At 47.0% G+C, this 27,195-nt stretch overlaps 1 protein-coding gene across 1 annotated transcript; it reads left to right on the top strand.

Moving 5' to 3' along the window:
* Positions 1 to 21,385: 21,385 nt before the first annotated feature.
* Positions 21,386 to 27,195, top strand: mmadhcb (metabolism of cobalamin associated Db). The gene is made up of 8 exons (XM_067256186.1): positions 21,386 to 21,560; positions 21,846 to 21,895; positions 22,099 to 22,243; positions 22,478 to 22,698; positions 23,675 to 23,783; positions 24,821 to 24,951; positions 26,070 to 26,156; positions 26,982 to 27,195. Exons 2-8 carry the CDS (start codon positions 21,887 to 21,889, stop codon positions 27,174 to 27,176), a joined length of 897 nt encoding a protein of 298 aa, XP_067112287.1. The 5' UTR covers positions 21,386 to 21,560; positions 21,846 to 21,886; the 3' UTR covers positions 27,177 to 27,195.

Raw genomic sequence — 27,195 nt, 5'->3', positions numbered from 1 at the left:
CTGACTGACTGCATTCCTCCAGTGTCCCTGCCCTGAGAAGGACAGTTTACCGAGGTGTCTGACTGTGTACAGTAGCTCCTGTGTCAGGGCTGACAGGCGTATGTTGATGTTATGTGTCATTCTCTGTCCCCTCAGGATCACGCCTCAGTGACCACGCTAACCTGCAGCTCCTACACAACAAGCCCTACCCAGCCACATCGTCGGAGGGTGAGAAGGTCCTTGATGTACTGCTGACATTTAAAACCACAGTTATTTTCAAATTGTCTTTAACAAATATTTCTCAGCCCTCGGACGAGCTGTTAACCTTGTGGGCCCCTGCGCGCAAAACACAATACATGTTTTCTCAGCATGGCCAGAACAAGACGCTCTGTCGAAAAACTCCACCTATAAATGTTTATCACGCAAAGAGGGCCAAGCCCTTCACCGTTTGCCAACAACATTTCTCAATCTTGCCTTTCCCTGCCAATAGTTTGGTTTGTTTTCTCTTTTTGTATTTCTTTGAGGAACAAACACAGACGCTCTGCACTAATAAGGTGATCTACCACCTCGCCTCCTTGAAGAGAAGGTAAACAAGAAACCAGGGTTCATCAAGTTAATACCCAAGGTTTTGGGCCTCATAATGACTTGTTCCTTCAATTCCCTAAGCAGTTGTTACCTATCAAATGGCTTTGCCTTTATGTTTTTCTTTCTGGAAAGTCATAGAAACAGGGTCACTGGCTGGTTCCAGCTCTGTTCATCCAGTCTGGTTTACTGGAGAACGAGCTGATGACTGTAGTTGTAGAACATCTGGAATCACTTACATTCTCTCATTCCATGGGATCCATTCATACTCAGTTTGGAAATAATGGAAATTATGGATAAGAGAAATGGAGGATTGAGAAAAAATCTTGCACAACCAATGAATGCATGCAGTCTCCCACACTGGAAAGGACGTCACACAGAGGCAGCACGGACAAGGAATCCAGCAGACATCAAAATGGTCTCTTTTTAGCCTCCATTTTATAAAACCTGATAAGTTACATTTACCTAAATGGTTTTATGAAAATAATTGCCCAAAGCCATTTGAATTGAAGAACTGGATCAATACAGTACACTTCACCACAATTTCTGTATTCGTTTTCAGTATTATTGCATGCAGTTTATTTTGAGATGTGGTTTACTCACTTGATCCTGTTCTTGAACTCAAAAGTCATTTCATTAAACTATTTGAGCAAACTGATCTTCTCAGGTTTTCAGGTCCTGGGGGTGTGAGGAGACAGGATGATCACACACAGGTGAACAGAATCTCTTATGCTGCTCTGCTGGCTTTGATCCTGCATGATGGAGAACACTAAAGATTTCTCTCTCAATATCCTTCCACCTCTCTCTTTCACTTTCTCTGCACTCCTCTCTCTCTCCCTCTCTCTCTCTCTGAGTGTATCACCCCCCTTTCTTCTTCATTCTCTTCCTCCTGTCCTTTTAACTCTCTCACTCTCTCCCTGTCTCGCTCCCTCTTTCCCCTCTCCCATTCTCTCCCTGTCTCCCTATCCCTTTCTCCTCTCTCTCCATCCTCTCTCTCTCGCTCTCCAGCAGCGCTGATCCACCTTGATGTGCGTGTCAGAAGCGGCCCCATCACACCACAGGCCCTTAGCGGTGACACGGCCGCTCGGCCCCCAGGATCAATACCCGCTCTGTCACCCTCCATCAGCCCCGTCCTCCTGCTGTCCAGCCCACCCCCCTCCAGTCACCCAGGGGGGAAATACTACAGCCGATCGATGAGAGCAGGAATCTAAGGATATAGCTGTTGACAGCGCTTTGGCTCTTCCTCTCCGAGGAAACAAGACCTTTAATCCCCCCCCTCACCCCCCTTACACAGCGCAACAAGAACAGCATCATCTCTTAAGTATAGCATCAATTAAAGATCCCTGACTTGCAGCTGTGGTCAGTCAGACAGGAAGGTGTTGGAGATGGGCAGTGGGCCAGGATGGTGTGGAGGAATTAATGACCTGTCCTTGACCCGGGTGACCCCCGGTGACCCCGGTCACAGACACACCACAGGGTCGTCCATCATGTCACTGGAGATGATCATACCTCTTACTTAACTGTTGTTTCACAACAACACTCTTCCAGCTTCACTTCGACTGGCTTCTGTTTTGCTTTGCCAAAGGACACCCAAAGCAACACTTAGCAGTTAATCATGTTTGGATTTGCAAATGTGTCCATATGCTGCACTTGTATTCGAGATCCACTAGTTGATGTTGCACTTACTGTAAGATACTACATTGTTTATGCTGCACTGCACAATGCACTTCTGATATCAAGACGTTGTTGTGAGACAGTAGTTGAGGGATTGAGATGTTATTATTGCACTGTAGTATTGTTATTTTTATTCACTATACACTACTGTAATCAGCCAGCTACTGTAATCAAAATATTGTTCCTCTGTGTTTCAGCAATTAAGAAGTTGTGCTGTTGTATTATTTTGTTCTACCATGCCTGGTAGCTGAGACATGGCTGCTTCATGATGAGGCTAATAATAATAGTAATAATAACAGTAATAATAATAATAGTAATAATAATAGTAATAATAATAATAGTAATAATAATAATAGTAATAATAATAATAATAGTAATAATAATAATAATAGTAATAATAATAGTAATAATAATTGTAAAAAAAATGTTTAATTTATATAGCGCCTTTCATTCATTGATTCGGACCTCTGAAATACCGTGAAACAATAACTTCTTAATGTTGATATACTGCAGTAGCCTACTTCTTTATGCAAGTCGTTTTGGTTAAAAGCGTCTACTAAATGAATAAACTGTAGTGTGAATGTAACAAGGCTGAGAATGACACTTCAGGGGGATTTTCCTAACTGCGTGGCTGCTGACAGCTTGTAGAGTTACTGCATTAATGTGTGGTATGAATCCCTGCAATGCAAGCACTAAACACGTCATTATGAAGACTAATCATTTCCTGTCCTCACAGGAAAAACTCTGCAGTCGGCTATGCAGCCAAATATAAATATTTTCTTCCTTGAGACAATGTGGTGGCACAGTGCCTTTCACTGTTGGTCCTGGTTAGAAGGTCCTGGGTTGAAATAATACTGTCACTTTAAAATTTCCTCCAGAAAACCATCAACTCTCAACATGATTGATGCATGGTATAGTGACCTTGTGGGGTTAATCTTTGGCTTGACTTGTCTTTAATACGTGGAGACGAAGATTACTTCAACTGAGTCTCTCCAGGCATCTGTATTACAGACCAGCTGATGGGCCTCCTCTCATTAGAGAGCCGTCACCCTGACGCAGATTGGCCCAAACAGACTCATCTCCAGCAAAGCCTCGAAGATGACAAGAGAAATCAGACATCTGTCGCAGCCTGCGTCCATGCAGCCAGATGTTTATTCATCAACCAGAAAACGTGGATTGTTCGTCTTCTCCTTCACCCGCCTCCCTCATTCCTCACCAGCCTCCCTCCCTCCGCCCCCCCCTTTCCTCACCCTCCTCCCTCCAACTTTCCTCCCCTCCTCCCTTCTTTTCTCTTTGCCAGCCTCCCTCCCCCTCTCCTCTCCCACCTCCCTCCATTTCTCTTCACCGCCTCCCTTCCTCCCCCTCTTCTCCCCCACCTCCCTCCCTCTCTCCTTGCCAGCCTCCCTCCCCCTCTCCTCCTCCACCTCCCTCCATCTCTCCTCGCCAGCCTCCCTCCCTCACCCTCTCCTCCCCCACCTCCCTCCCTCTCTCCTCGCCAGTATCCCTCCCTCCCCCTCTCCTCGCCAGCCTCCCTCCCTCCCCCTCTCCTCACCCCCTGCCTCTCTCCTCACCCCCCTCCCTCTCCTCACCTCCCTCCCTCTCCTCACCCCCCTCCCTCTCCTCACCCCCCTCCTCACCCCCCTCCTCACCCCCCTCCCTCTCCTCACCCCCCTCCCCCTCTCCTCACCCCCCTCCCTCTCCTCACCCCCTGCCTCTCTCCTTACTCACCCCAGGTCCCTCTTCCCACACGGAGAGTTGACAGGAATGCCGTCCGTCAGGCTGGTGATTCCTCTAAAGTGTCATTGGAGGAGCGGTACAGATTGCTTCTCCTATATAATAGATGCTTTACATGCAGCGGAGTGTGTCAAACTGCGTGGCTGCCCTGTAGTGCTGCGGTGGTTGTCATCGGTGATGAGTTTGCAGGTGTGGAACGGTAGAACACCTTAGAGGAGGGAAAATGACTGTCTGAAGTGCAAATGAACGCTCTTTGTTTTCAAATGCGGTTATAGAAACGTTCAAAGAGCCTGTCTGGTAATTGTAAGTACTTTGATTATGTTCCTCATCTCTGGCTCCCCGCTGAGTTTCTCCCAGTGTTGTTAGTACAATCAGAAGAAACGCTTTCATCCTGAAGATAATGAGAATGGGAGTCGCCAGTGAGAGAACATGCACTGGAACGACAGTCTGTGGCTGTGGTGGTTTAACTTGTGGATGAGGAGGATGTGTGGAGGCACTTTTTTCTCATCAAGGGAGCTTCTGTTCTCTTCCTCTCTTCTCTCTTCTCTCTTCTCTCTTCCTCATCCTCATCCTCTTCTCTCTCTCTCTCTCTCTCTCTCTCTCTCTCTCTCTCTCTCTCTCTCTCTCTCTCTCTCTCTCTCTCTCTCTCTCTCTCTCTCTCTCTCTCTCTCTCTCTCTCTCTCTCTCTCTCTCTCTGTCTCTCCCTCTGTCTATCTGTCTTCTGTCTCTCCCTCTCCCTCTCCCTCTGTCTCTCTCTCTCTCTCTCTCTCTCTCTCTGTCTCTCTCTGTCTGTCTCTCTCTGTCTATCTGTCTCTCTCTCTTCCCCTCTCTGTCTGTCTGTCTGCCTGTCTCTATCTCTCTCTTTTGTACCATGTCTTTCTCTCTATTGCTCTTTCACTTTCGCTCTTTCTTGCCCTTGCTTTCTCTTTCTCTTTCCCACAGAGAAGGAACATGTTGGTGTTGGGTCTCTGACAACCCTAACATCCCACTACGAGGGAGGGTCCCTTCAGTGGCAGCACCAGAGAACAGGCCGGTCAAGCCAGCAAGGAAGTGTTTGAGTCGCTGACCTCTTTTCCAGTCTTTCATGTGTTCGCCCAGCTCTACTGTAGCGGGTCCCAGTGGCCCTGCTCTATTGACAGCTTTTGGGAACCTCCAGGGAAGCTGGGGGTCTTCAGACTTCAGGAGAAACAGGCGGATTTATGTAATTTCAGAGAACATTCTAGCAGCGTACAGAAACCGTTCTCTTCAGAGTCCTGGTTTTGAAGGTTTACATTTCTGAAAGCAGAATTCCTTACTGGTGCAATCAGAAACAATTGACTACAGATTAGCATTTGTATGAATACTAGTTTGTATTTACACATCCTCTTGATCCCAATCTGAAAACATGAAATTGCTGTGAGAATATCTCTGCATGGCTGTATCTATTACATACTAATGCAATCTATTACAAATACTGTATCTAAACTATTGCTTTACAGGAAGGGAATATAAATGTATTACGTAACAGACACTCACATACAGACACACACACACACGCCGCATACACATACGCAGGCACACCTCTGTTACTGTGACACACACAGACATACACATACACCTTCCTCCTTTGTGTTTGAAATGCCAGCGCCTCCCTCAAGGCACCCTCACACACCCTCACACACACACACACACACAAATACACAAATAGACATACATACACACCACACACACACACACAAATACACATGCGCATTTCACATGCGAGTACACAGGCAGCACATTTGCATGCAGGAAGGCACACAGGCATGCATACACATAAGCACACATTTGTGTGCAGGCATGCATGTATGCCTTTGCACACAAATGCTTTGTGTGAGTGTGTGTGTAGGGGTGAGTTTGCATGAAAGTGTATGTGTGTAATCTTGTGATCATACAGGTGTAGGTGTGTGTGAGTGTTTGCGTGTGGGCGTGCAAGGAAGCGTGTGCATCAGTGTGTATGCGTGCAGGCAGGCATGTGTGTGAGTGTGCGTGTCAGTGTGTGTGCGGGTAGGCATGTGAGTGTGTGTGTGTGAGTGTGTGTGTGTGCGGGCAGGCATGTGTGTGAGCGTGTGTGAGTGTGTGTGTGTGTGTGAGTGTGTGTGTGTGTGAGTGTGTGTGTGTGCAGGCAGGCATGTGTGTGAGTGTGCGTGTCAGTGTGTGTGCAGGCAGGCATGTGTGTGAGTGTGCGTGTCAGTGTGTGTGCAGGCAGGCATGTGTGTGAGTGTGCGTGTCAGTGTGTGTGCAGGCAGGCATGTGTGTGAGTGTGCGTGTCAGTGTGTGTGCAGGCAGGCATGTGTGTGAGTGTGCGTGTCAGTGTGTGTGCAGGCATGTGTGTGTGTGTGTGTGTCAGTGTGTGTGCAGGCAGGCATGTGTGTGTGTGTGTCAGTGTGTGTGCAGGCAGGCATGTGTGTGAGTGTGCGTGTCAGTGTGTGTGCAGGCAGGCATGTGTGTGAGTGTGCGTGTCAGTGTGTGTGCAGGCAGGCATGTGTGTGAGTGTGCGTGTCAGTGTGTGTGCAGGCAGGCATGTGTGTGAGTGTGCGTGTCAGTGTGTGTGTGTGTCTGGACCGTTGCGGCTCCAGGGAGCACAGCCTCTCTGGCCTGACCCCCCCTGACCCCATCCTCCATTATTCAGCAGCTCCCAGCGAGGAGAGCAAACATCATTAATGCCCAGACAGCCGCCACGCCCTCCTCGGGCTCCACAGACCCCCTCGGCCTCCACGATCCCACCAGGCACGGCGGAACGATGACACAGGTTCTTATTCAACGCTGTGTGGCTGTAGAGAGACCTCTCTGAATACTAAGCAGATGCAGCCCTACTGTGGGCTGTGTTGAAACACAAGTTAAACAGCCTGCAACAGCCTGTTAAAGAGCCTGCTCTAGTGATTCCATTCTTTGTCGTCAGCCTGGTGTGTGCTGGGTTTTGGGTTTCCACATGTGGATAAAGCTGAGGCAAACAAACAGGGGATGTGCTGGTCTTGGTGGAATGGGACTGTGAACGTTTTTCAGTATCAGCACTCCCTTGCAGAGGACAAACAAAGTTGCCGGTGGGAAAATGTGCAGTTTTTTGGGGTGGATTTCTTGTAGCAGTGATGAACTGCAGTAACCTTGCTCTGTGGTGCCGGAACAACACAGAGGCTCACATGGGAAACTCTTTGTTGCTTCGTGTTACAGTTTTTCTCAATTGTTTACACACAAATACTGGTACTTGAGACACAATGACCACAACATGTAACTCATGCACCAACCCCATGAACCAATTCTGCTAAACTACAAGGACAATTCCTGCTTTACACTCAAATTGCAGTTCTAAAACACACTTTTTTCAAAACACTACACACAATTCTCTGCATTTGGCACAATTTTCATGAAGAAAATCTTTTGTTTTCACAAGGAACACACTGCCATTCAAATACGCACACTGACTCATCGCATAGACAAACACCTGTCACACAGTTTTACAATTAGCAATCAGAGCTTTAGCATAAAAGGGCAACAGGTGACCTCTTCTGTTTTTGAGCAATGGATGCCAACATTGGAAACAGAGGCAGAGGCAGAGGAGTGAAGGTAAGAGGAGGAGGACGGGGAGGACGAGGATGAGGAAGGCCAAGGACCATTATCTCTGATGAGATCCGAGCCGCTTTGGTTGACCATGTGGTCAAACATGGTCTAACAATGAGGGAGGCTGGGCAAAGAGTGCAGCCAAATTTGAGCAGGTACACTGTAGCATCCATCATCCGAACTTTCCGAAATGATAATAGGTAAGAAATCTACTCTCACTACAAAATTGAAGTAGGCCTACTGCATATCAATACAGTACTCAATGAGTACAGTAGTACAGTATTGCCTGTGGACTGTTCTGTATGACTGTAAAAAATAAAGTATGTTTCAAGTATTTGGAAAATGTATTCCTACTTTGTATTCCTACACAGTATTTACAGTATTTTACTATTTGTTTGGCAGAACTGAAAGATTACCAACACAAGGTGGTCGGGAATGTCTTCTGTCTCCTGAACAGGAAACTGAAATCATGAACATGGTCCTAGAAAATAACGCCATAACATTACGGCAAATACAAAGAAAAATTATAATAATGTAACTGTATACACTATACAGTAAATTATTCTGTTGTTTTGTATGTAGACCACTGTATGTGCAACTTTGTGTTGGTTGGGATGTACACTGTGTACATTGTTTTTCTGGGAAAAATACGTAAAACATATTTGTTACTGTGTATTTCTGTTTTCTGAGTATAAAAATAATATTTTCAAATATTTTACAACACACTTATGTATGTACTGTCTGTAGTAAGTGTAACACTGAACAAAAAAAGGCCTAACTCACTATGATGAATGAAGAAGAAGTGTTTTCCATTCATCATAGTGTTTTACATTGAGCACATTAGTGTTCAAATGGTTCTTATAAATGTCTATTCATATGATGGTTTGTGTTTGTCATTTGAAAACAAAATACAATTTTGAGATTAAATAACATTGTTTTGAATGTTAAGTTTAATTTTGCAGGAGAAGTGAGGGGTTTTGCCCATTGTGTGTGTGTTTTTTTGATTTGTGTGTAGAGTTCTGAGAATATGAGGTATGCATTCAGAAAATGTGTGTAACCAATCGAGAAAAACTGTAACGTAAAGGCTCATCCACGAATGAGTTAACATGCCTCAATACTCTGATACAGAGGAGCTAGTGCCGGTGCACTCCCTAACTACACACACTCAGACTCGCCACCGCTTCCATGCGTCTGGAGACTTGGTGAAAGTCATGGCATTTGCATATATATATTACAGCTTGTTGAGAAACAGATCCTCCCAGTCCTTCACTCTGTCAGGGCCATCCAGTCAACCCTGTTCCCTGAATTCCTTCGCTGAGTTTGGGTCTGTCAGCATCTGGGACCATTCCAAAGTCCGTGAAGGAATCACTATTTAATTTTTTCAGATACGATAAAAGCACATAAATAAACGGGACATAGTTCACAGATGTTTATGAGGTTCGGGTCGGTCGACTTCAAGACTAAACCTCTGATGTTTGTGACTGTTTCTTCTCTTCAGGGGGGACGAACCCCCCCTACTCTCCGGAGTAGAGACTGTACATTGTAGGTGGTAGGTGTGTGAACAATGTGAAGAATGTTGTGGGACTGTGACTGCAGTATGTTGTATGAGTGTAACCCTGCAGTGTGTTTTAGGAGTATAACCCTGCAGTATGTTCTAGGAGTGTAACCCTGCAGTGTGTTCTAGGAGTGTAACCCTGCAGTGTGTTCTAGGAGTGTAACCCTGCAGTATGTTCTAGGAGTGTAACCCTGCAGTGTGTTCTAGGAGTGTAACCCTGCAGTGTGTTTTAGGAGTATAACCCTGCAGTATGTTCTAGGAGTGTAACCCTGCAGTGTGTTCTAGGAGTGTAACCCTGCAGTGTGTTCTAGGAGTGTAACCCTGCAGTATGTTCTAGGAGTGTAACCCTGCAGTGTGTTCTAGGAGTGTAACCCTGCAGTGTGTTCTGGGAGTGTAACCCTGCAGTGTGTTCTAGGAGTGTAACCCTGCAGTGTGTTCTAGGAGTGTAACCCTGCAGTGTGTTCTAGGAGTGTAACCCTGCAGTGTGTTCTAGGAGTGTAACCCTGCAGTATGTTCTAGGAGTATAACCCTGCAGTATGTTCTAGGAGTGTAACCCTGCAGTGTGTTCTAGGAGTGTAACCCTGCAGTGTGTTCTGGGAGTGTAACCCTGCAGTGTGTTCTAGGAGTGTAACCCTGCAGTGTGTTCTAGGAGTGTAACCCTGCAGTGTGTTCTAGGAGTGTAACCCTGCAGTGTGTTCTGGGAGTGTAACCCTGCAGTGTGTTCTAGGAGTGTAACCCTGCAGTGTGTTCTTGGAGTGTAACCCTGCAGTGTGTTCTGGGAGTGTAACCCTGCAGTGTGTTCTGGGAGTGTAACCCTGCAGTGTGTTCTAGGAGTGTAACCCTGCAGTGTGTTCTAGGAGTGTAACCCTGCAGTGTGTTCTGGGAGTGTAACCCTGCAGTGTGTTCTAGGAGTGTAACCCTGCAGTGTGTTCTTGGAGTGTAACCCTGCAGTGTGTTCTAGGAGTGTAACCCTGCAGTGTGTTCTAGGAGTGTAACCCTGCAGTGTGTTCTAGGAGTGTAACCCTGCAGTATGTTCTAGGAGTATAACCCTGCAGTATGTTCTAGGAGTGTAACCCTGCAGTGTGTTCTAGGAGTGTAACCCTGCAGTGTGTTCTGGGAGTGTAACCCTGCAGTGTGTTCTAGGAGTGTAACCCTGCAGTGTGTTCTAGGAGTGTAACCCTGCAGTGTGTTCTAGGAGTGTAACCCTGCAGTGTGTTCTAGGAGTGTAACCCTGCAGTGTGTTCTTGGAGTGTAACCCTGCAGTGTGTTCTAGGAGTGTAACCCTGCAGTGTGTTCTAGGAGTGTAACCCTGCAGTGTGTTCTTGGAGTGTAACCCTGCAATGTGTTCTAGGAGTGTAACCCTGCAGTGTGTTCTTGGAGTGTAACCCTGCAGTGTGTTCTTGGAGTGTAACCCTGCAATGTGTTCTTGGAGTGTAACCCTGCAGTGTGTTCTTGGAGTGTAACCCTGCAGTGTGTTCTTGGAGTGTAACCCTGCAATGTGTTCTAGGAGTGTGACTCTGCAGTATGATGCAGGAGTGTGACTCTGCAGATGGTTGTAGAAGTCTGTATCAGCTTGAACCCTGCAGAGTCACAAAGCACATCAAACACCACACCACAATTACCAATTACACACTTTGCAGAGGCCGGCTCTCTGTTGACATTTCCTAGGTTTTCGGGGAGAAGCAGGAGAGCACTTGTTCTGAAGGCGCAGAGAACAGGTAGACCTGGCCGAGTGCACCGCTGGACTAACAAGTTCAGTGAGAGGAGCTGCCATAAAGGGATAGAACCACCATCAAATTAGGTCTCGGATGTGCACAAACACACACATACACGCACACACAGACACAAAGTCAACATTGTTTTTCAAACAAACTAATCCCACACTCCCCCGTGGCACTCTGACCGACAGCCCACCGAAAACACCGAACTCTTTCAGGGCCCCCTGTGTGTCTTTAATGGGTCCACCTGTCTTTTGTGCTGTTGCGTTTGAAACTTTCCCAGAGAAGAGCACATCACAGGAAGCGCTGGTGAAGGCCATGCGCCTCACATTTCCAATAGTCAAAGTTAATTATAAAAATGTGTCAGAACTCTGCTGGTCTCATGAGCTCCAGATATTTCCCTGTCCCTCCTTTCATTCTATTTGCGGAGGGGAGGAAGGAAGGGGGTGGGGATGGAGGAAGAGGAGCAGCTACATTTAAATTGCTTCAGAAAATTGCCAGCCATCGCTAACAGCTAACCATCCCCAGGTTTTTCTCATGAAGTACGAGCCTGATACAGACCCCAAACCCCCATCCATCGCTTACCAGCTCCATACTGATATATTCAACCCCCATCCAGCACTTATTAACTGGATAGATGGAGGTTCAAATCCCTCTAGGATACGTTCAAGCATCGCAGTGAGATCCATGAATGTGCATCTCAGGTCAAAAAATCTTGATGGTGGAGGGGAAACATTCTGTGAAGGAATGAGCGTCCTCACCCCTGAGGTCACTGATTGGCCCGGGATTTGGTGTGTCCTGTGAGGTCACAGGGACATATTAAAACAAGGAGGGAAGGAAGTGAAGCTCCAACTTCCTGTGCTTCCAGGGGTGATACGTGAGCCAGGGTCCGTCCTCGCTCAGCAGGATGTCCTCGCCCCCCCCCTTCGATGATTAAACGGTAATCGAGCAAGGCTTCCTCGAACAGGAAGAACACACAGCGACATAAATTAAAAGGTAAATAAAAACATGCCGACGGTATCTAAATAGCCCTTCATGAAGGAAGAGTCTCCTGCATGCGTGTGAGCCAAACAGGCTTACTTAAGCAAAGGATGGGTAGCCGGGCAGAATGTTTACAGGAGTGTTGATGTCTCTCTGTGGAAAGAGTCAGTGTTTATATGGCTGAGCTGACCTCCTTGGAAGACCCTAATGTATCACCCAGCTCGAATGAGAAATCCATTTCACGTCTGACATTCTTTTGGAGCTGACTTGGAACTGACCCCGCCGGCAGACACACTAGAGCTCCCCCCCCCCCCCTCTCTCCTCAGGTAATACACTCGTCTTTGTCAACTCAGGCAGGACGGGAGAGTAGGTTACCGGCGGACTCTGAAGTGGATCCGGCTCGCCTGGCTGTTAGTGCTGCTGATCTGCTACACTTCCTGCTCTTAGAACTGGGGTTCAAATAGAACTGCCCACAAAGAAGCCCAGAGTGTGTGTTTTTGACACATCGGTATCTCTTCAAATGTAGCAGAGGTTTTAGAGGAACTTGTGAAGATATCAGGGTCTGGATCTGACCCTATCGCTGAACTGCTGTGGTTCCATCTGTTAATGGTTATGGTGCTTTGAGGATCAGTGTAAGGTCAGTTTACTGCATCTCTCATTATATAGAGGAGAACATTATTATCCCCACAACTCTGCTATACGATGATAAGTTGTCTCAGTTCTATAAACTATGCTGGTTAAAACACATGTTTTTATTTGGGTAAAAAACTGTGAAATTGTATGTAGATGTAACTAATATTGAATAAGGCCTCTGGCAAAAAAAACGAACTAGCTAACTCAGCCAATATAAATGCCCTCATTTAAAATGATGGAGTCTTATGAAATCCTCTTATACTTTATCCATGTTGCTATTTCAATGAATAAGTTACTTTGCCTGAATAAGAAATTATTCCACTCTGAAAGCTTGGCTTGCCAATTCAGTTTAATGTTACTTCATATCTTACAAAAACACATTTTAGTCATACTCCTTAATCCATCTTGGGGCAAAGTCCCCAAAATGTCAAATGAAATGAAAAATGTAGAAACACACGGTAAATCCAGAAAGATCCGAGCTCTTTCAGCCCTCTTTCCTGCAAGCACCCCCTTCCCTAGGGGAGAGGGATAACCTACTGAGGTTGTGACATGGCCAGGGCAGAGCAGTTAGGTCTGGTTCCACTTTACCCTGTACAGGGGCCTGTCTTAACTGAACTCAGGCCTAACAGAAGCATCAGTATTAGCCTAGATAGTCTATTAAAACTAAACATGCACCTCATAGATACCTCACAGTCGCCACAAGCTCAAGTACCAATGAAATCATCCGATTTCTATCTCTTCCTGGCTCAGGGCAAGTCGCCTGCTGAGGTGGAAACGCAAGGCCGGCTTCAGGTGCATGCTGGGAAGCGACAGAGGCATCCTGGAACGGACCGGTTAACATCGGAGAGTGCTGCTTGGAGCGGGAGTGCCCCCAGCCCCCCCGGCCAATCACTGCTCACACACACCCCCCTGGCCAATCCCTGCCCACACACAGCCACACGGACGATGGCTGCCAAAAAGCCAGCGAGGGAGCTGTGAAAGGAGCAGCGAGATCTGGTCCTCAGGGTCTCAGTGGCCGGCTTGGAGCGAGGCTGCACGCTACATTAGAGGCTGCTTTCTCCTCCTCCGTGGGTCTCAGCGGCTCCTGTTGTGTGCGTCGTCTGTGAGAGGCCCGGAGGCCACTCCGGGACGACAGCTCTGACCAGTCTTCTGTCGTTGATGGAACTGATGAAGAGCATCCTGGTAATGGGATTCAAGACCTCGGGGCGAGATGGCGGATGTTCGGTCAGTCACGACGGGCTCTAAGTGGATGAAGCGCTGAGGGGTCACAGGCTCCAACTAACACAACCTGAGATTAGAAGAGGTGAGACTCAAGGAGAACAGTTTAGTTTCCATAAGGAAGGAATATTTGTGTTATATATATAGTGTAGAAAAATAACCGGGATGTCTTGACCAGTCATGCTGATGTGAGGAAAGTGGGCTGGTGCCTAAAATGCTTAAAGCGACTTTTCATTTACAAAGCCTTATGAAGAGATTAAAATATCTGCGGCAGAAAAAAAAAGTTTCTTAGGATGACATGTCAGACTTTGAGTTGCATGTCGTGTTGTGGTGGACCATCTGCTTGCCAATGCAATTCACTGAGGGAAGCTCTCTGTCTGATTATACCAACATGTTTATCCATTAAATCCAATATTTCAAACATCTAGCATGTCCTACAGTATACTGCAATAGCACAGCCAGAACATTTGCATGTTATTTGCATAATTGTTTGTATGATTCAGGCGGAGGTACGACCGATGACAAATGGCTTGTGAACTAATCAGGCTTGCAAAACGGTGGTCTGGAAGGATGCGTTAAATCTTCCCTGATCTTCTTAGTGGTGGGTTTTTGGGGAGAGTAAGTGGTGCATTAGAGAGAGGGAACAGACCCAGTAGGTCACGGTCAGCCAGTAGGCATCCGCGCCCTACATTCAGGAGGGAAGGAGAGGAGGGCCTGGTTCTCTCCAGGTTTAGCACACGTTGGTGGACATTTGAATATCCTCCTTCCTGAGGCGCTGCCAACACCGCTGGCACTCAGCAGAGTCTATTAACGACGGAGACAATGAAGGGCTCTGATTGGCCGAAGTGAACAGCTTCCAGACGTGGCAGAGACAGAAAGATTGAGTTCCAGGGACACGGAGCGCCAGGGGACGAGCTGGCATGGGGCATGGGTTGGAAGGCCAACAGAGAGGGGCAGGCTGGGCACCAGAGAGGGGGAGGGAGGGCACCAGAGAGGGGGAGGCTGGGCACCAGAGAGGGGGAGGGAGGGCACCAGAGAGGGGGAGGGAGGGTACCAGAGAGGGGGAGGCAGGGTACCAGAGAGGGGGAGGCAGGGCACCAGAGAGGGGGAGGGAGGGCACCAGAGAGGGGGAGGCAGGGCACCAGAGAGGGGGAGGGAGGGCACCAGAGAGGGGGAGGCAGGGTACCAGAGAGGGGGAGGGAGGGCACCAGAGAGGGGGAGGCAGGGTACCAGAGAGGGGGAGGGAGGGCATCAGAGAGGGGGAGGCAGGGTACCAGAGAGGGGGAGGGAGGGCACCAGAGAGGGGGAGGCAGGGCACCAGAAAGGGGGAGGAGGGGCACCAGAGAGGGGGAGGGAGGGCATCAGAGAGGGGGAGGCAAGGCCCCAGAGAGGGGGAGGGAGGGCACCAGAGAGGGGGAGGCAGGGCCCCAGAGAGGGGGAGGCAGGGCACCAGAGAGGGGGAGGCAGGGCCCCAGAGAGGGGGAGGCAGGGCACCAGAGAGGGGGAGGGAGGGTACCAGAGAGGGGGAGGCAGGGTACCAGAGAGGGTGAGGCAGGGCACCAGAGAGGGGGAGGCAGGGCCCCAGAGAGGGGGAGGCAGGGTACCAGAGAGGGGGAGGGAGGGCACCAGAGAGGGGGAGGCAGGGCACCAGAGAGGGGGAGGCAGGGCACCAGAGAGGGGGAGGGAGGGCACCAGAGAGGGGGAGGCAGGGCACCAGAGAGGGGGAGGGAGAGCACCAGAGAGGAGGAGTCCTCTGTCCCACGTATGTACAGAGGAGATGGCATGAAAGGTCAGAAGTGGACACAAGTGGGGAGATGACTGCGGAAACGACACTATCCATACTTCAGCTCTGTGGACACACAAGTAGAGTTTGCCCCTCACAGTCCACACTCTCGAGATATAGATACATCCGACTCTGGCCTCACTCTCCCTGCGGCTCTCTTCCTGTTTATAAACAGATGAAATTGCAATCATGTTCACATTTACACCTCAGAGTTTACGCAGGGAGGGAGAACACCCTGTCAGGAAGGCACATTAGTTGGAATCTCGCTTATTCCTCTGTTGTAAAGTGATACTCAACCGCTCAATTATGGTGTGTTTCACTTCACCAGACATGTTTATGTTCAGCTGCTTTAAAGCTTGTAGATCTCAGGCGTCTTAGACAGTTACAGTCGAGTTCATTTCCCTCAAACCGCTGCTCTCCCTACAGTCGGAATAACATACAAAGCATGACTAAAGCTCTTGTGTTCCGTCCAAATGTCTAATTCTATTATGGTTGAATTAGCCAACGGAAAGAGCAACATGTCTGCTGTCTGCACAAAGAGAGTGTGTTTACTTGTCTGACAGTGTCTTTGTTCAACACATTGTGTAACATGTCACAAACATATTTTTAGTGTTGTCCTGGGACATAAACCAGGTCTAACTGAATGTGACAGATTCTCTAACACCTTAAGCTGGGTCTCATTGTGGACTTGCTACAATATGGTCTCTTTATTACATTCATGCATGTTATTTATACAGATCTGCACTTTGAGGACTCTCAAAGTAAACCTGCTTCTAATCTCATTAAGTATTTCCTCATCAGTTGCATGTGAGGAGATCCCATTTTCTTGTATTTCTTTATCTGGTTTGGATATATTCCAAAAATCCCTTTACCACAATGCAATGTGAAAATACTATTTGTTTTATGTTACGTCACCCTTGTTTGAACAGTTGACTTCAGTTCACTACCAGAGTATTTCCATGATCTTTGTCACAAATATATATTTTTAATTGTTTTCTGTACTTCATAGACCAACTGCCTCCAGTGCTTTTTAAAAATTCTGCCTGTCATCCAACCAGTCTGACTGGTTGGATGACAGGCTTACAGTTGTCTGGTAATCTAATATCAAATGTTTTCTCTATTCTGGAAAACAATAAAATGACATAGAAGAGAATGAAAACTATTTGAAATGCATTGCACTATAATGAACATATATACTGTTTATACACACATAAATATATAATGTTCATCATCAATAGTTGTTCAAAGAGCACAAGCCTTTATTGAATTGTCTGCCCACACGTAAACCTCAAAGTCTGACATCTGTGCTCTCTGCTTTCACATCAACCTTTTTCATCTTTGATCAAATACTGTACAGCAAGCCTTGTTTTCCTTCTGTGTTCTTGTTTCCATGTGAGCGTGAATTCCGTCCATCTGACGGAACCTTCAGGGAAGGTTCTAGAAGCCTCAGTCGTGCTTCCATGTTCCATATCCAAAACCAACAGCTTCCAGTTGATGGGGAAATGAGTCAGAATTCTTGGGAGAACAATAAATTGCCCTGGGGATTAACCTCCTATGCCAACAGCATGGCATGCATTGCAATGATTGTGAGATGTGGCACACTATGGTAAACTGGTCTGAATAGAGCATGGTCATTTTGTGGTTAAGATGAATAGGAATATGTTTGGTATTTTTACTTTCAAGCTCACTGGTGACCAAAATGTGTTGTTGTAGAGTCTAGCAGAGATTGCATGACAAGCATATGGGTTATACTGTTTTTTAAAGTGAAGTTAAATTGGTTAATTTAACTCTTGCCTGTACTGCAGGATGAGGGGAGACAGGATCCGATACTGCAGCGCCCTCAACAGGTCAAACAGGAGAAGTTCAGGCTCTCCACCAGAAGAAGGCAGGTCAAACTGAAGGTCAATCGTGGTCTCGATATAGTCTTGATGCGGCGACAGCTGAAGATCTACATATTATCCACCACAAACGGCTGCACATTGTGATGTGGGCACTCCTCAGGATATCCCTTCGTTGATGCAGACCTTTAGCTGGGATGGAGTTTCCAGTCTCTTGGAAACAAATGGTCAGTATCCTGTTTTAATTGTCTTTAGCATCAGGAGGCTGGATGTTACATCTAATTCCAACAACCTTCTTTAAAAGCACGTGTCAGGAATGAAGCCCAGACACCGTTTCTCTAATCCGTCTAGATCCTGCTGATGAGTCCCTCTAAACAGGCCTGATATCCTGGGTAATACTCAGATCTTGTCAGCTGTAGAGAGCTTTGCTGAACTTTATCGATCTCCTTTGCGGTGACGTTTACACCGCCATTGTCGCTGCGGCCAGAATAGCTAAATTCACCCTCTACTTGAAGGACAAATAAGTCAAGTCTAGACGTTCACTCTGATAGATATTTGCCATTAACCACACGTCAGTTTTTGGGCTAAATGGTGACCAACGCCAATTTTGTCCCGATTCATTTCATGTCACAACATGGTTATTATTCCCCTCCACTGGCTCGTTGCTGACAGAAATTCATACTGCCCCCCCCTCCCCCGCACACACACACACCCACACAACCACACCTGTAATGAACGACACATTAATCCATAAGGGGTTTTTCACGGCCTAGTGACCAGGGTGAGATGGTCATTTCCCTGTCACGGCTCGAGGAACTTAAATGAGCCTATCAAAACAATTACGTGAAGAAAGAGGCCAGTTCCAAGCTGCCGAGCCAGTCTGAAAAGCCATCATTCAAACACGTGTCTTTGTTTTCTTCCAGTGATTATTGTCTTTTCATTTATTATTCTTTTTTTTTATCATGCTCGACATGGTATACAGCTTAGTATACATCCAAATTAGGACACTATAGTACACAAAAACACAGTGGGCGAAGTTTTGTTCACTTGCTGAAGCCTCTCAGTTGTAAAGACAAACACTGTCTATAATAAGTCTAACTACTGCATTTTTTACATAATGATAAAAAAATAGCAATCAGTAATTTCTGACTTCTTACCGCAAATAGAACAAAGGAATGTTTTCTCTTATTTTGTGTTATCTTCCCAGTACAGTTAGATTTTTACAAGCAGTCTAAGAGCATCAAACTTCTGCTGAAAAAATAATTTATTTTAAATTTTTGAATCTCATTTCAGCAGTTTCCAATTCATGTGCCAGCAGAGTGCTTGTATTTAACATCAAGATGAAACCAGAGTTCCACACAGTCGGTCACAGGGATTAGAAGAGAGCATTCAGCAGTCTTCAAAGAGAATGCTCTTTCTCTCTCTAACTTTCACTCACTCTCTTCGCAGCTTTTGGGAATTGCTCCTTTTGACTTCACACGCTCTTTCTTAAATCCTAAAAAATACATTACAGCTGGCTCTCTCTCTCGCTCCCTCCAACGTGCAGAGCTTTACCCTACTCCTCGGGGCCAGGGCCTCTTCTCCCGCTACCAACCCTCATAACATCCCTCCATCCTCTCATCCATATTACTCCCTTTCATCTGCCTCCCTGCATCCTGTCGATCTACATCCCTCTATCTGCAAAAATCCCCACTACTTCATCATGTGCTACTCACCTTGAAAAGAAATCCTTTCTGGGCTGGAGGTGCGAGGCACGAGGAAATTGCTCCCAAACAATGATGAAAGCGCAGTGCTGTAGGTTTGAGTGGAGCCTGTAAAACGACAGACGTGAGGCGTCTCTCAGTAAAATTACAGATTGTGAAGCTCGCGTCAGGACGCTTGAGACTCCCACCTCTCGAGGAAAGGCTGTTCTTAATGGCTGTTAGTTCACAAACACATCCGATCTTTATCACTCGGCTGAGCTGCAGAAAGCCGTAACAACATCCCACCCCTGCGGCCTACGCTTCAATGTTGACATTCAGCAAAGGCAAATCAGATGTAATTGTGTGAACAGCACAGTGTGATCAGCTCAGGACTGCACTCTGTCCACCTCCTAAAGCAGGGAGTCAGGTGGCTGAGTGGTGAGGGAATCGTGCTAGTAATCCGAAGGTTGCCAGTTCAATTCCCGGTCATGCCAACTGACATTGTGTCCTTGGGCAAGGCACTTCACCCTACTTGCCTCGGGGAGATGTCCCTGTACTTACTGTAAGTCGCTCTGGATAAGAGCGTCTACTAAATGACTAAATGTAAACGTAATGTAAATGTAAAGCGAGGTGTCTGGTGCTGACTTTATTCGTGACAACTTCAATGCATGCATCAAATGTCCTGTTCTCCAGTGTTCTCATATAACAGCATAGAATGTCACATAAAGAGGCAGCAGATGATAAGGCTACACATATATATAAATACATATTTTTTAAATGTTATTGCACCATTTTTCCACCCACAGTCAGTAAGCTGGTCTGACAGCCTGTGACCCCAGGGTCTTCACTGTAGGGCCTGTCCATTTATCCATAGCATGTCATACAGAAAGCAATCTTAGGAAAATAGTAGTATTTCCAGCTCCCCATTCGATCTGCCTGTGTCCCTGCCTGTGAGAGGAGTGGAGGACAGTTGCTTTGTACATCCAGGTGATGAGTGAGTGATGTCACGTCCTGTCTGCTTCTGACACTCAGTATATCCCTGAACAGGTGGAGCAGATCCAGAGCCCGGTGTATTAGATTAGTGGGATCTAAGTATAGCCACAACCCTGTAAAACAAAAACTACACTGACCAGACCTCCTTGCAGAGCGATATGCTCCAGAATGAGAGGTGCTACCGTCATCCTCTTGGCTCCGAAGTTTTCCAATGTAAATAAACAATGCTGAGTGGGAACCTGCCCTAGAAGCCAACTGACTTCAAGTTACCCCCTGCTGTCAAGACGACCTCTAATGGACCACTAAGCATTTCAGAGCTCTACCACGGGGGGAGGTTAATACACAGGGTCACTTGAAGACGCATGCACCGTGACGGATGACCGTCAAGTTGACTGTCTTTTCAGTGGGAGAGGGATCCACGTGGAGACGGCAGGTCCCTCAGAGAGACACCCTGTCAGGTTGATTGTCCGTGGGGGGACGCTCTGGGAGGAGAAAGGGCGCTGACCCCCAGTGTGACGCCTGGGTTTAATGGCAACGCCCCCTGCTGTGGAGGAGGGCCGGCGTGGAGGTCAGGAGGGGTTAATCTGGACAGGGCAGTCACACGTTAGTCCTGTCTCCCTCTATCTCTTTCTGTCTTTTATCATTCTATAATACAGGGAGTCAGGTGGCTGAGCGGTTAGGGAGTCGGGCTAGTAATCTGAAGGTTACCGGTTCGATTCCCGGCTCTGCAAAATGACGTTGTGTCCTTGGGCAAGGCACTTCACCCTACTTGCCTCGGGGGAATGTCCCTGTACTTACTGTAAGTCGCTCTGGATAAGAGCGTCTGCTAAATGACTAAATGTAAATGTAAATGTAAATAATACACGTTCTCTTTCAGTGTCTTTCGCACTATTGCTCTCTCTCTCCTATTACTCAGTATTTTTCTTTTCTCTTTCGTTCTCTATCTATGATCTCTTTTTATGATACATCTGGATCTCATATGGAATGACGTCTCATCACAACCCAAGCCTACCGTGTTCACATTTCAATAAATATTTCTATAAATATTGAAATTACATTTACATTTAGCAGACGCTCTTATCCAGAGCGACTTACAGTAAGTACAGGGACATTTTCCCCGAGGCAAGTAGGGTGAAGTGCCTTGCCCAAGGACACAACGTCATTTGGTTGGCATAGCCAGGAATCGAACTAGCAACCTTCTGATTACTAGCCCGCTTCCCTAACCACTCAGCCATCTGACTCCCAAATATTGGTCTTGTGTCCATGTTGGTCTTGTGTCGATGTTGAATAAAAATGGTTTACTGGCATCTAGTGGTCAAAAATTGCCTGTACGTGTGCGTTATTTCTCGTTCGCCATTGACGTGCTACGCAAGGAACACGAACATTTCTGTCCCTCACAACAATCCGTAGTTATTGCACATAGCGGCGCATGTGCATTACGGAAGGTGAAGACAGCTAGCTGGCTAGGTCAATTTTAAAACACGAATAAGTACTGTTTGTTTGACATGTGTGCCGATTTACGTTGAATTTAAGTAGTTATCCTTTGACGCGTATAATATTTTGCCAGACGCAGTCAACTAAGTTAACCAATTCCACCAAAAAGGAGGTAGCTTGGTAAGTAGCTAGCTTACTAGCTACTAGGATATGCTTTGCTTATGCATGATTTGGCTACTGTAGGTAACTTTTTGTCTACTAACCAGCGATGGAGCATATTGCATCATGTAGCTGTCTTACATCACGTATGGTTAGCTACTGGTTTGCCAGGATAAACTGTGAATTGTTATATAACTTCTTAGCTAGCTAGCCTGTCACATGCCAGAGGTTAAATGTGTTATAATAGCATATTCACGCGCAGCTTGCTAGTTCTGACGTTTGCTTTCCGAACGTTATTGTTTTCAGGTTTAATATCAGCGGTCCACAGCATTGAGAGCCGCAACGGGATGGCCAGTGTAAGTATTTATGTGTGAAAGGTTGTATCTTGTCACTCTTGGTTAAAGTAAGGGAGTGAGCTTGTTTAATATGAGATATAAACGATGAATCTATGTTTGGGTGGGAGGGAGGTGTGTAAGAGATGTAAGGGGTCGAGGTAGGTCTGTTAGCTGTAAGTTACTGATGTTGTTGTTGTTGTTGTTGCTCCTGCTGTGGTCCTCAGGTGCTCTGTACCAGAGCCAGGCTGGTGTCCTACCTGCCCGGTCTGCATGTCCTGGTGAGACGCATCGCTGGGACTCGGAGCTTCTCTGGAGCCGGCTCCTCTGGCTCTGACGAGCCCTACATAGCCAGCATTCCTCCTGACATTGGTAGGCTGTCAGCAGGGTCTCAGCACTAGGCTAGGGACAGTATAGGGACAGCATAGGATATATTCAGCCTAGGGGACACACTCTTCCAAAAGTCCTTCCACTCTCTCTGTCTCTCTTTCCCTCTCTCTGCCTGCTATGTCCCACTGTCTGGCAAGTACTGTCTGATAAGCCATCACTTATGAACAGGGTTTATTTTGATGTTGTTGTTGTGGTGTGTGTGTGCGTGTGCTCCAGGGCTCAGGACTGTATGGCCGGACGAGACCATGGGCCCGTTCGGGCCCCAAGACCAGCGCTTTCAGTTGCCCGGCAACGCGGGCTTCGACTCCCACCTGGAGGGCACGGCGGAGCAGCAGGGCAGAGTCCCGGTCCACCAGGCGCTTCCGGACGTGCTGTCCTCCCCCTCCAGCAGCGAGAGGCACGAGTTCATCCTGGCCCAGTTTGTCGGAGAGTTCCACGTGAGTGTGCAGGGGGGGAAGGAGACTCTGTCTCTCTGTGGACAGTACATGGAGTCGCGTGGCCCTTTTCCACTGCATGGTACCGGCTCGACTCGCACTGACTCTACCTGGATTTTATGCTTTTCCGTCTGGAAAAACTGGTACCTATAACCTGGTACCTCCTACTTAAAAATATATATTTTGGTACCACGCCCGTTGCGGTTCCAAATGAGCTGAGGCGATACTGGAAGGTGGCGTGAAACTAATGCGACACAGAACATCCTGCACAATCCCTCCACTTTGAAATAGGTCCTCTGTTTGGTCGCTGACGAAGGACAACAAGACAACATCATAGCGATTTTCAGCGGCGTCACTATGACAACTGCCTACATTGAGGGGGTGCTGTCCTGCAGTGGAAAACCAAAAGCGAGTCGTGTTTAGTTGGTGCCATGTGGTGGACAAGCGTCAGTAGATGTGAGATGGATAGGTACTTTATGTGATGTACAGTTTATGTAGAAGTACATGTCGATGACACACTCGCCTCCTAGTGGAGAAATGCCATAGTGCAGGCTGCTTTGGGTCAAATTTACACAGTACTTTACACCATACAACAAATGGTCTTGTAAAACACCGTTTGGTGTTTTACATTTTACATTTAGTCATTTAGAAGACTTACAGTAAATACAGGGACATTCCCCCCGAGGCAAGTAGGGTGAAGTGCCTTGCCCAAGGACACAACGTCATTTGGCACGGACGGGAATCGAACTGGCAACCTTCAGATTACTAGCCCGCTTCCCTCACCGCTCAGCCACCTGACTCCCTGAAGAAAAAGAGACAGAGAGAGAGGTTGAGAAAGAGAGGTTCAGAAAGAGGTTGAGAGAGAGAGGTTGAGAGAGAGAGACTTTCAATGGCACACTGTCATTCCATGTCTAAGTGTCTGATGTTGTCTGCTGTAATGTGTCGCTTGGTTTGAGTGACGTGGTTGATTTTGTTCCAGGGCAAAGAGGCCCCTACCTCTCCCCAGAAGGTGAACAAAGCAGAGCAGTACTTCGACAGCTCCAGTGTGGAGTGTGCCATTCAGACCTGCCCTGAGCTGCTCAAGAAAGGTACAGCTGTTTGGAACCTGTTTGATTCTGCGTCCGTTGAAAGTCATTTTAATAAGCTCAGAGTGTACCACTTTGTTCTGCAAGATTGTGTTGGAAACACTTCCAGATCATAAGGTCAGAAAAGAGAAAGAAATGGCATGTGTGACGTTTCTGAAAGTTCAGTTGAAATTCCATGTCTTGCCACAAGAGGGGGTACTTGCACCACAGAGCAGGTTTTCATACATTTTCCAAAGGGGGTCACTTTGGCCAATTAGGCATCAGTCAGGGCTGCCACCCCCTACCAGACAAAATAATTTAATCCTTAATATATAACAGCTAGGTTATCATATTAGTCTGCATGTGCAATTAAACAATAGTCTTAATTATTAGAAACCAGGAATTTAATCTGATGTCACCTATTCATGTTTTAAGCAAAATAATACAGATATAATAATAAGGATTCCTTGCCAATCTCTGAATTGGTCAAAACGTTCTCATTCTTAGCTAAAATCCACGCAATTTCAAACAATGCTTTTGTCAAACTCTCGCAAACAGGTCTAGATCTTTGAAGCAATTTTTCCTTGAAGAAAAGTTGTGAGTTTCTTAGATTTTATTTGGCTGTAGGTTCTTACCGGGTGGGTATTTACCATTCACATCGCCATGTGTAGTGTAATGGCGTTCGAGATTATTGCGCTTAAAAACAGATGTCTGGTTCAACATGTGACTTTGTGCCAGATTCTTTCAAAATGAAGAAAAAAATGCACTGACGAGTTTGTCTTGAGATGGGCTGTTTTCATGCCTCCAAAGCACGTCCCTTCTTATGGGGCCGTGACTCGTCCGCCTCTGTGACCCCACTCACTCCAGCCTCTTCATTTCCTACAGCGATATCGGCTGTTTGATCTTTTTGAATTGTATTAAAGGTTTCTTGTCTTCAGCGGCCTGCAGGCCTTGCAAATGAAGATCACTGCCACGAGGACAACACCTCTCAATGGCCCTGACATTTGCCCAATCCATTTTTGACGAGTCATCCTTCTGCCTTGGTCTTTTCCTATGAACAGATTTTCAGTCTATGTTTCCCGAGGCCCCTGCCAGGGGCCTGACGGTTGTCACGGTGACGCAGAAGACGAAGAACGACATGACGTCTTGGTGTCAGGAAGTGGACAGCGAGAGGGAGTCCATGCTGGACAACGTGAGTTGGTCAACACGAAGACGGCTCTCCTTAACCCTCGTGCTGCCTTCGGGTCACATGACCCAAAGGTTCATAACGAACCATCGTTGTGTTTACCCAATTTTACCCAATACAAAAACAAATAAAAATAATTTTCTTTTAACCATTCCAATGTGGGGGGTCTGAGACAGCCCGACAGTTAAAAGAAAATGCTTCACTTTGTTTTTGTATGAGGTAAATTTGTCGCAATACGACGGTGGGTCACAATGACTGATGGGTCAGAATGACCCGAAGATAACACAAGGGTTAAGCAACTGTTTTATCATTGAAGTTGACTCTTTTGCCAGATAACACAACAATTGTGCCTTTCCTGTGTATAACTGCATATAAATTATAATAATATTAATATGCTGATTTTATTGAACACATACCACACCATTTTGATGAAGCTAGCTTAAATTTCCATTAGAATTAATAGAGGGGATTCATCAGAATTGTGTGGGAGGGAAGTTTGAATAAGTAAAAATGATTGCACAGATTTTGCTGTGGTATGTTGGCTGCAAGAGAAGTAATCTGCTGGAAGCAATCAAAGCAAGACAAAAAGTTGAGCAGCTTTTTTGCTTAAATATGTCTGTGTATTCATCCCAGATGTATTCAAGTCATCTTTTTTTTCTTACCTTAACTTCATTCACACTCATTCCACACATGACCCACATCAAGTTATGTAGAAAAATAACTCTGGGTCACTCAATGAAGCAAACTATTGTCAAGCCATGCTGAGGGGTGGAGCAGAGAGTGTGAGAGGGAAGGTGACATGTGTTACTCACTGTCTGGTTAACACGCCTCTGGCTGGGAATGGGTCTAATTGTGACGCGGGCCCCCTTGAATGCTCTCATTTCCAAGACACGCACCCTCACCCACCGTGTCAAAGCAGCCGTTCAGCTCCTCACCAGAACGTGTCTCATTTGGGATGAAGATTAAAGGAGCAGTCTGTCTCGACAGATGCACGTATTCGATGTTTCGAGTCGGCTCCCATTGTTTTGAGGCTGGGGGTCACACGCCCGTAGCACAGCTAATAGAGGCACTGTTAACAGACGCATGAAGCAACCGTTACTGAACATGTTGTGCTCCCTGTCCAGTTTGTGTCTGGGGCCAGGGAGATCTGCTACGCCCTGAGGACGGAGGGCTTCTGGGCTGACTTCATCGATCCCTCCTCCGGCATGGCGGTAAGAACCAAGAACCCCCTGGTCCTCTTTCTGAAGGTCGGACACCAGGCTAGTGTGGCACGGTCAGGTTTGACCAGGACTCGTACCGTTCCGAAGTACAGATCTTTTGGCAGCTGTACTATACTGGCATTTAAGGGAAAACAGTACTTTTATGTGCTGAAACAGACTGTCGAAATGCAGCGATAAAAGGTGTTCTGCGTCTTTAAGACAAGCGGGCCTGCGTGTGATGTCACGCCCGTGTTCTGCTGCATTGTGTGTGTGCGTGGCTGTGTGTGTGTGTATGTGTGAGAGAGTGAGTCAAAGGGGCAAAACCACATGAGATTAGCCATGGACACAAGAAAGTTCCAATTGAAAATAACATTGTCTGATGGCCCCTATTTTAATTAAGTTTATTATGGGTTCAGTATCAAATACCGTGATACTTGACTTGGTATCAGAATCCAAGTTTTGTGACACACCACTAGCCTACACAGTGCTCAAGACCAGGCTCTGCTCTGTGAACCAAGATTGAGCCTGCCAGGTTTATCAAAACATAGTCGCGTTAAGTAGGTTCCCTTGAAAGCAATATCTCTTCCTTGACCAATCTACAGTCTTACAATGAAAAACAAACCCCCCCCAAAAAAGAAGTAAGGAACACCGTGTGTTCACAGCAGAAGTAAGAAACACCGTGTGTTCACAGCAGAAGTAAGAAACACTGTGTGTTCACAGCAGAAGTAAGAAACACCGTGTGTTCACAGCAGAAGCCCCCTGCTAACATGCTTCCCCCTGGCTGCCCACAAACAGCCAGCCCAGGGCCCCCTGACGCGTGTGCTTGTCGCCCTGCAGTTCTTCGGCTCCTACACCAACAACACGCTGTTTGAGACGGACGAGCGCTACCGCCAGCTGGGCTTCCAGATCGAGGACCTGGGCTGCTGCAAGGTGATCCGCCACGCCCTGTGGGGAACGCACGTGTTCGTGGGCTCCCTGTTCACCGACGCGCCGCCCGGGAGCGCCATCATGAAGAAGCTGCAGGGGAACTGAGCCCTGACCCCCCCCACCC

This window comes from Osmerus mordax, chromosome 2 (genome assembly GCF_038355195.1).
Source record: "Osmerus mordax isolate fOsmMor3 chromosome 2, fOsmMor3.pri, whole genome shotgun sequence".
Lineage (NCBI taxonomy): Eukaryota > Metazoa > Chordata > Actinopteri > Osmeriformes > Osmeridae > Osmerus > Osmerus mordax.
This window is presented reverse-complemented; position numbering and strand designations above follow the sequence as displayed.

Bases quoted from the DNA above. Each gene is read 5' to 3' on its own strand.
- mmadhcb (XM_067256186.1), top strand. The intron at 22,244-22,477 runs GTAGGCTGTCAG...CGTGTGCTCCAG, and splicing joins CAGCATTCCTCCTGACATTG to GGCTCAGGACTGTATGGCCG. The intron at 23,784-24,820 runs GTACAGCTGTTT...TCCTATGAACAG, and splicing joins CCCTGAGCTGCTCAAGAAAG to ATTTTCAGTCTATGTTTCCC.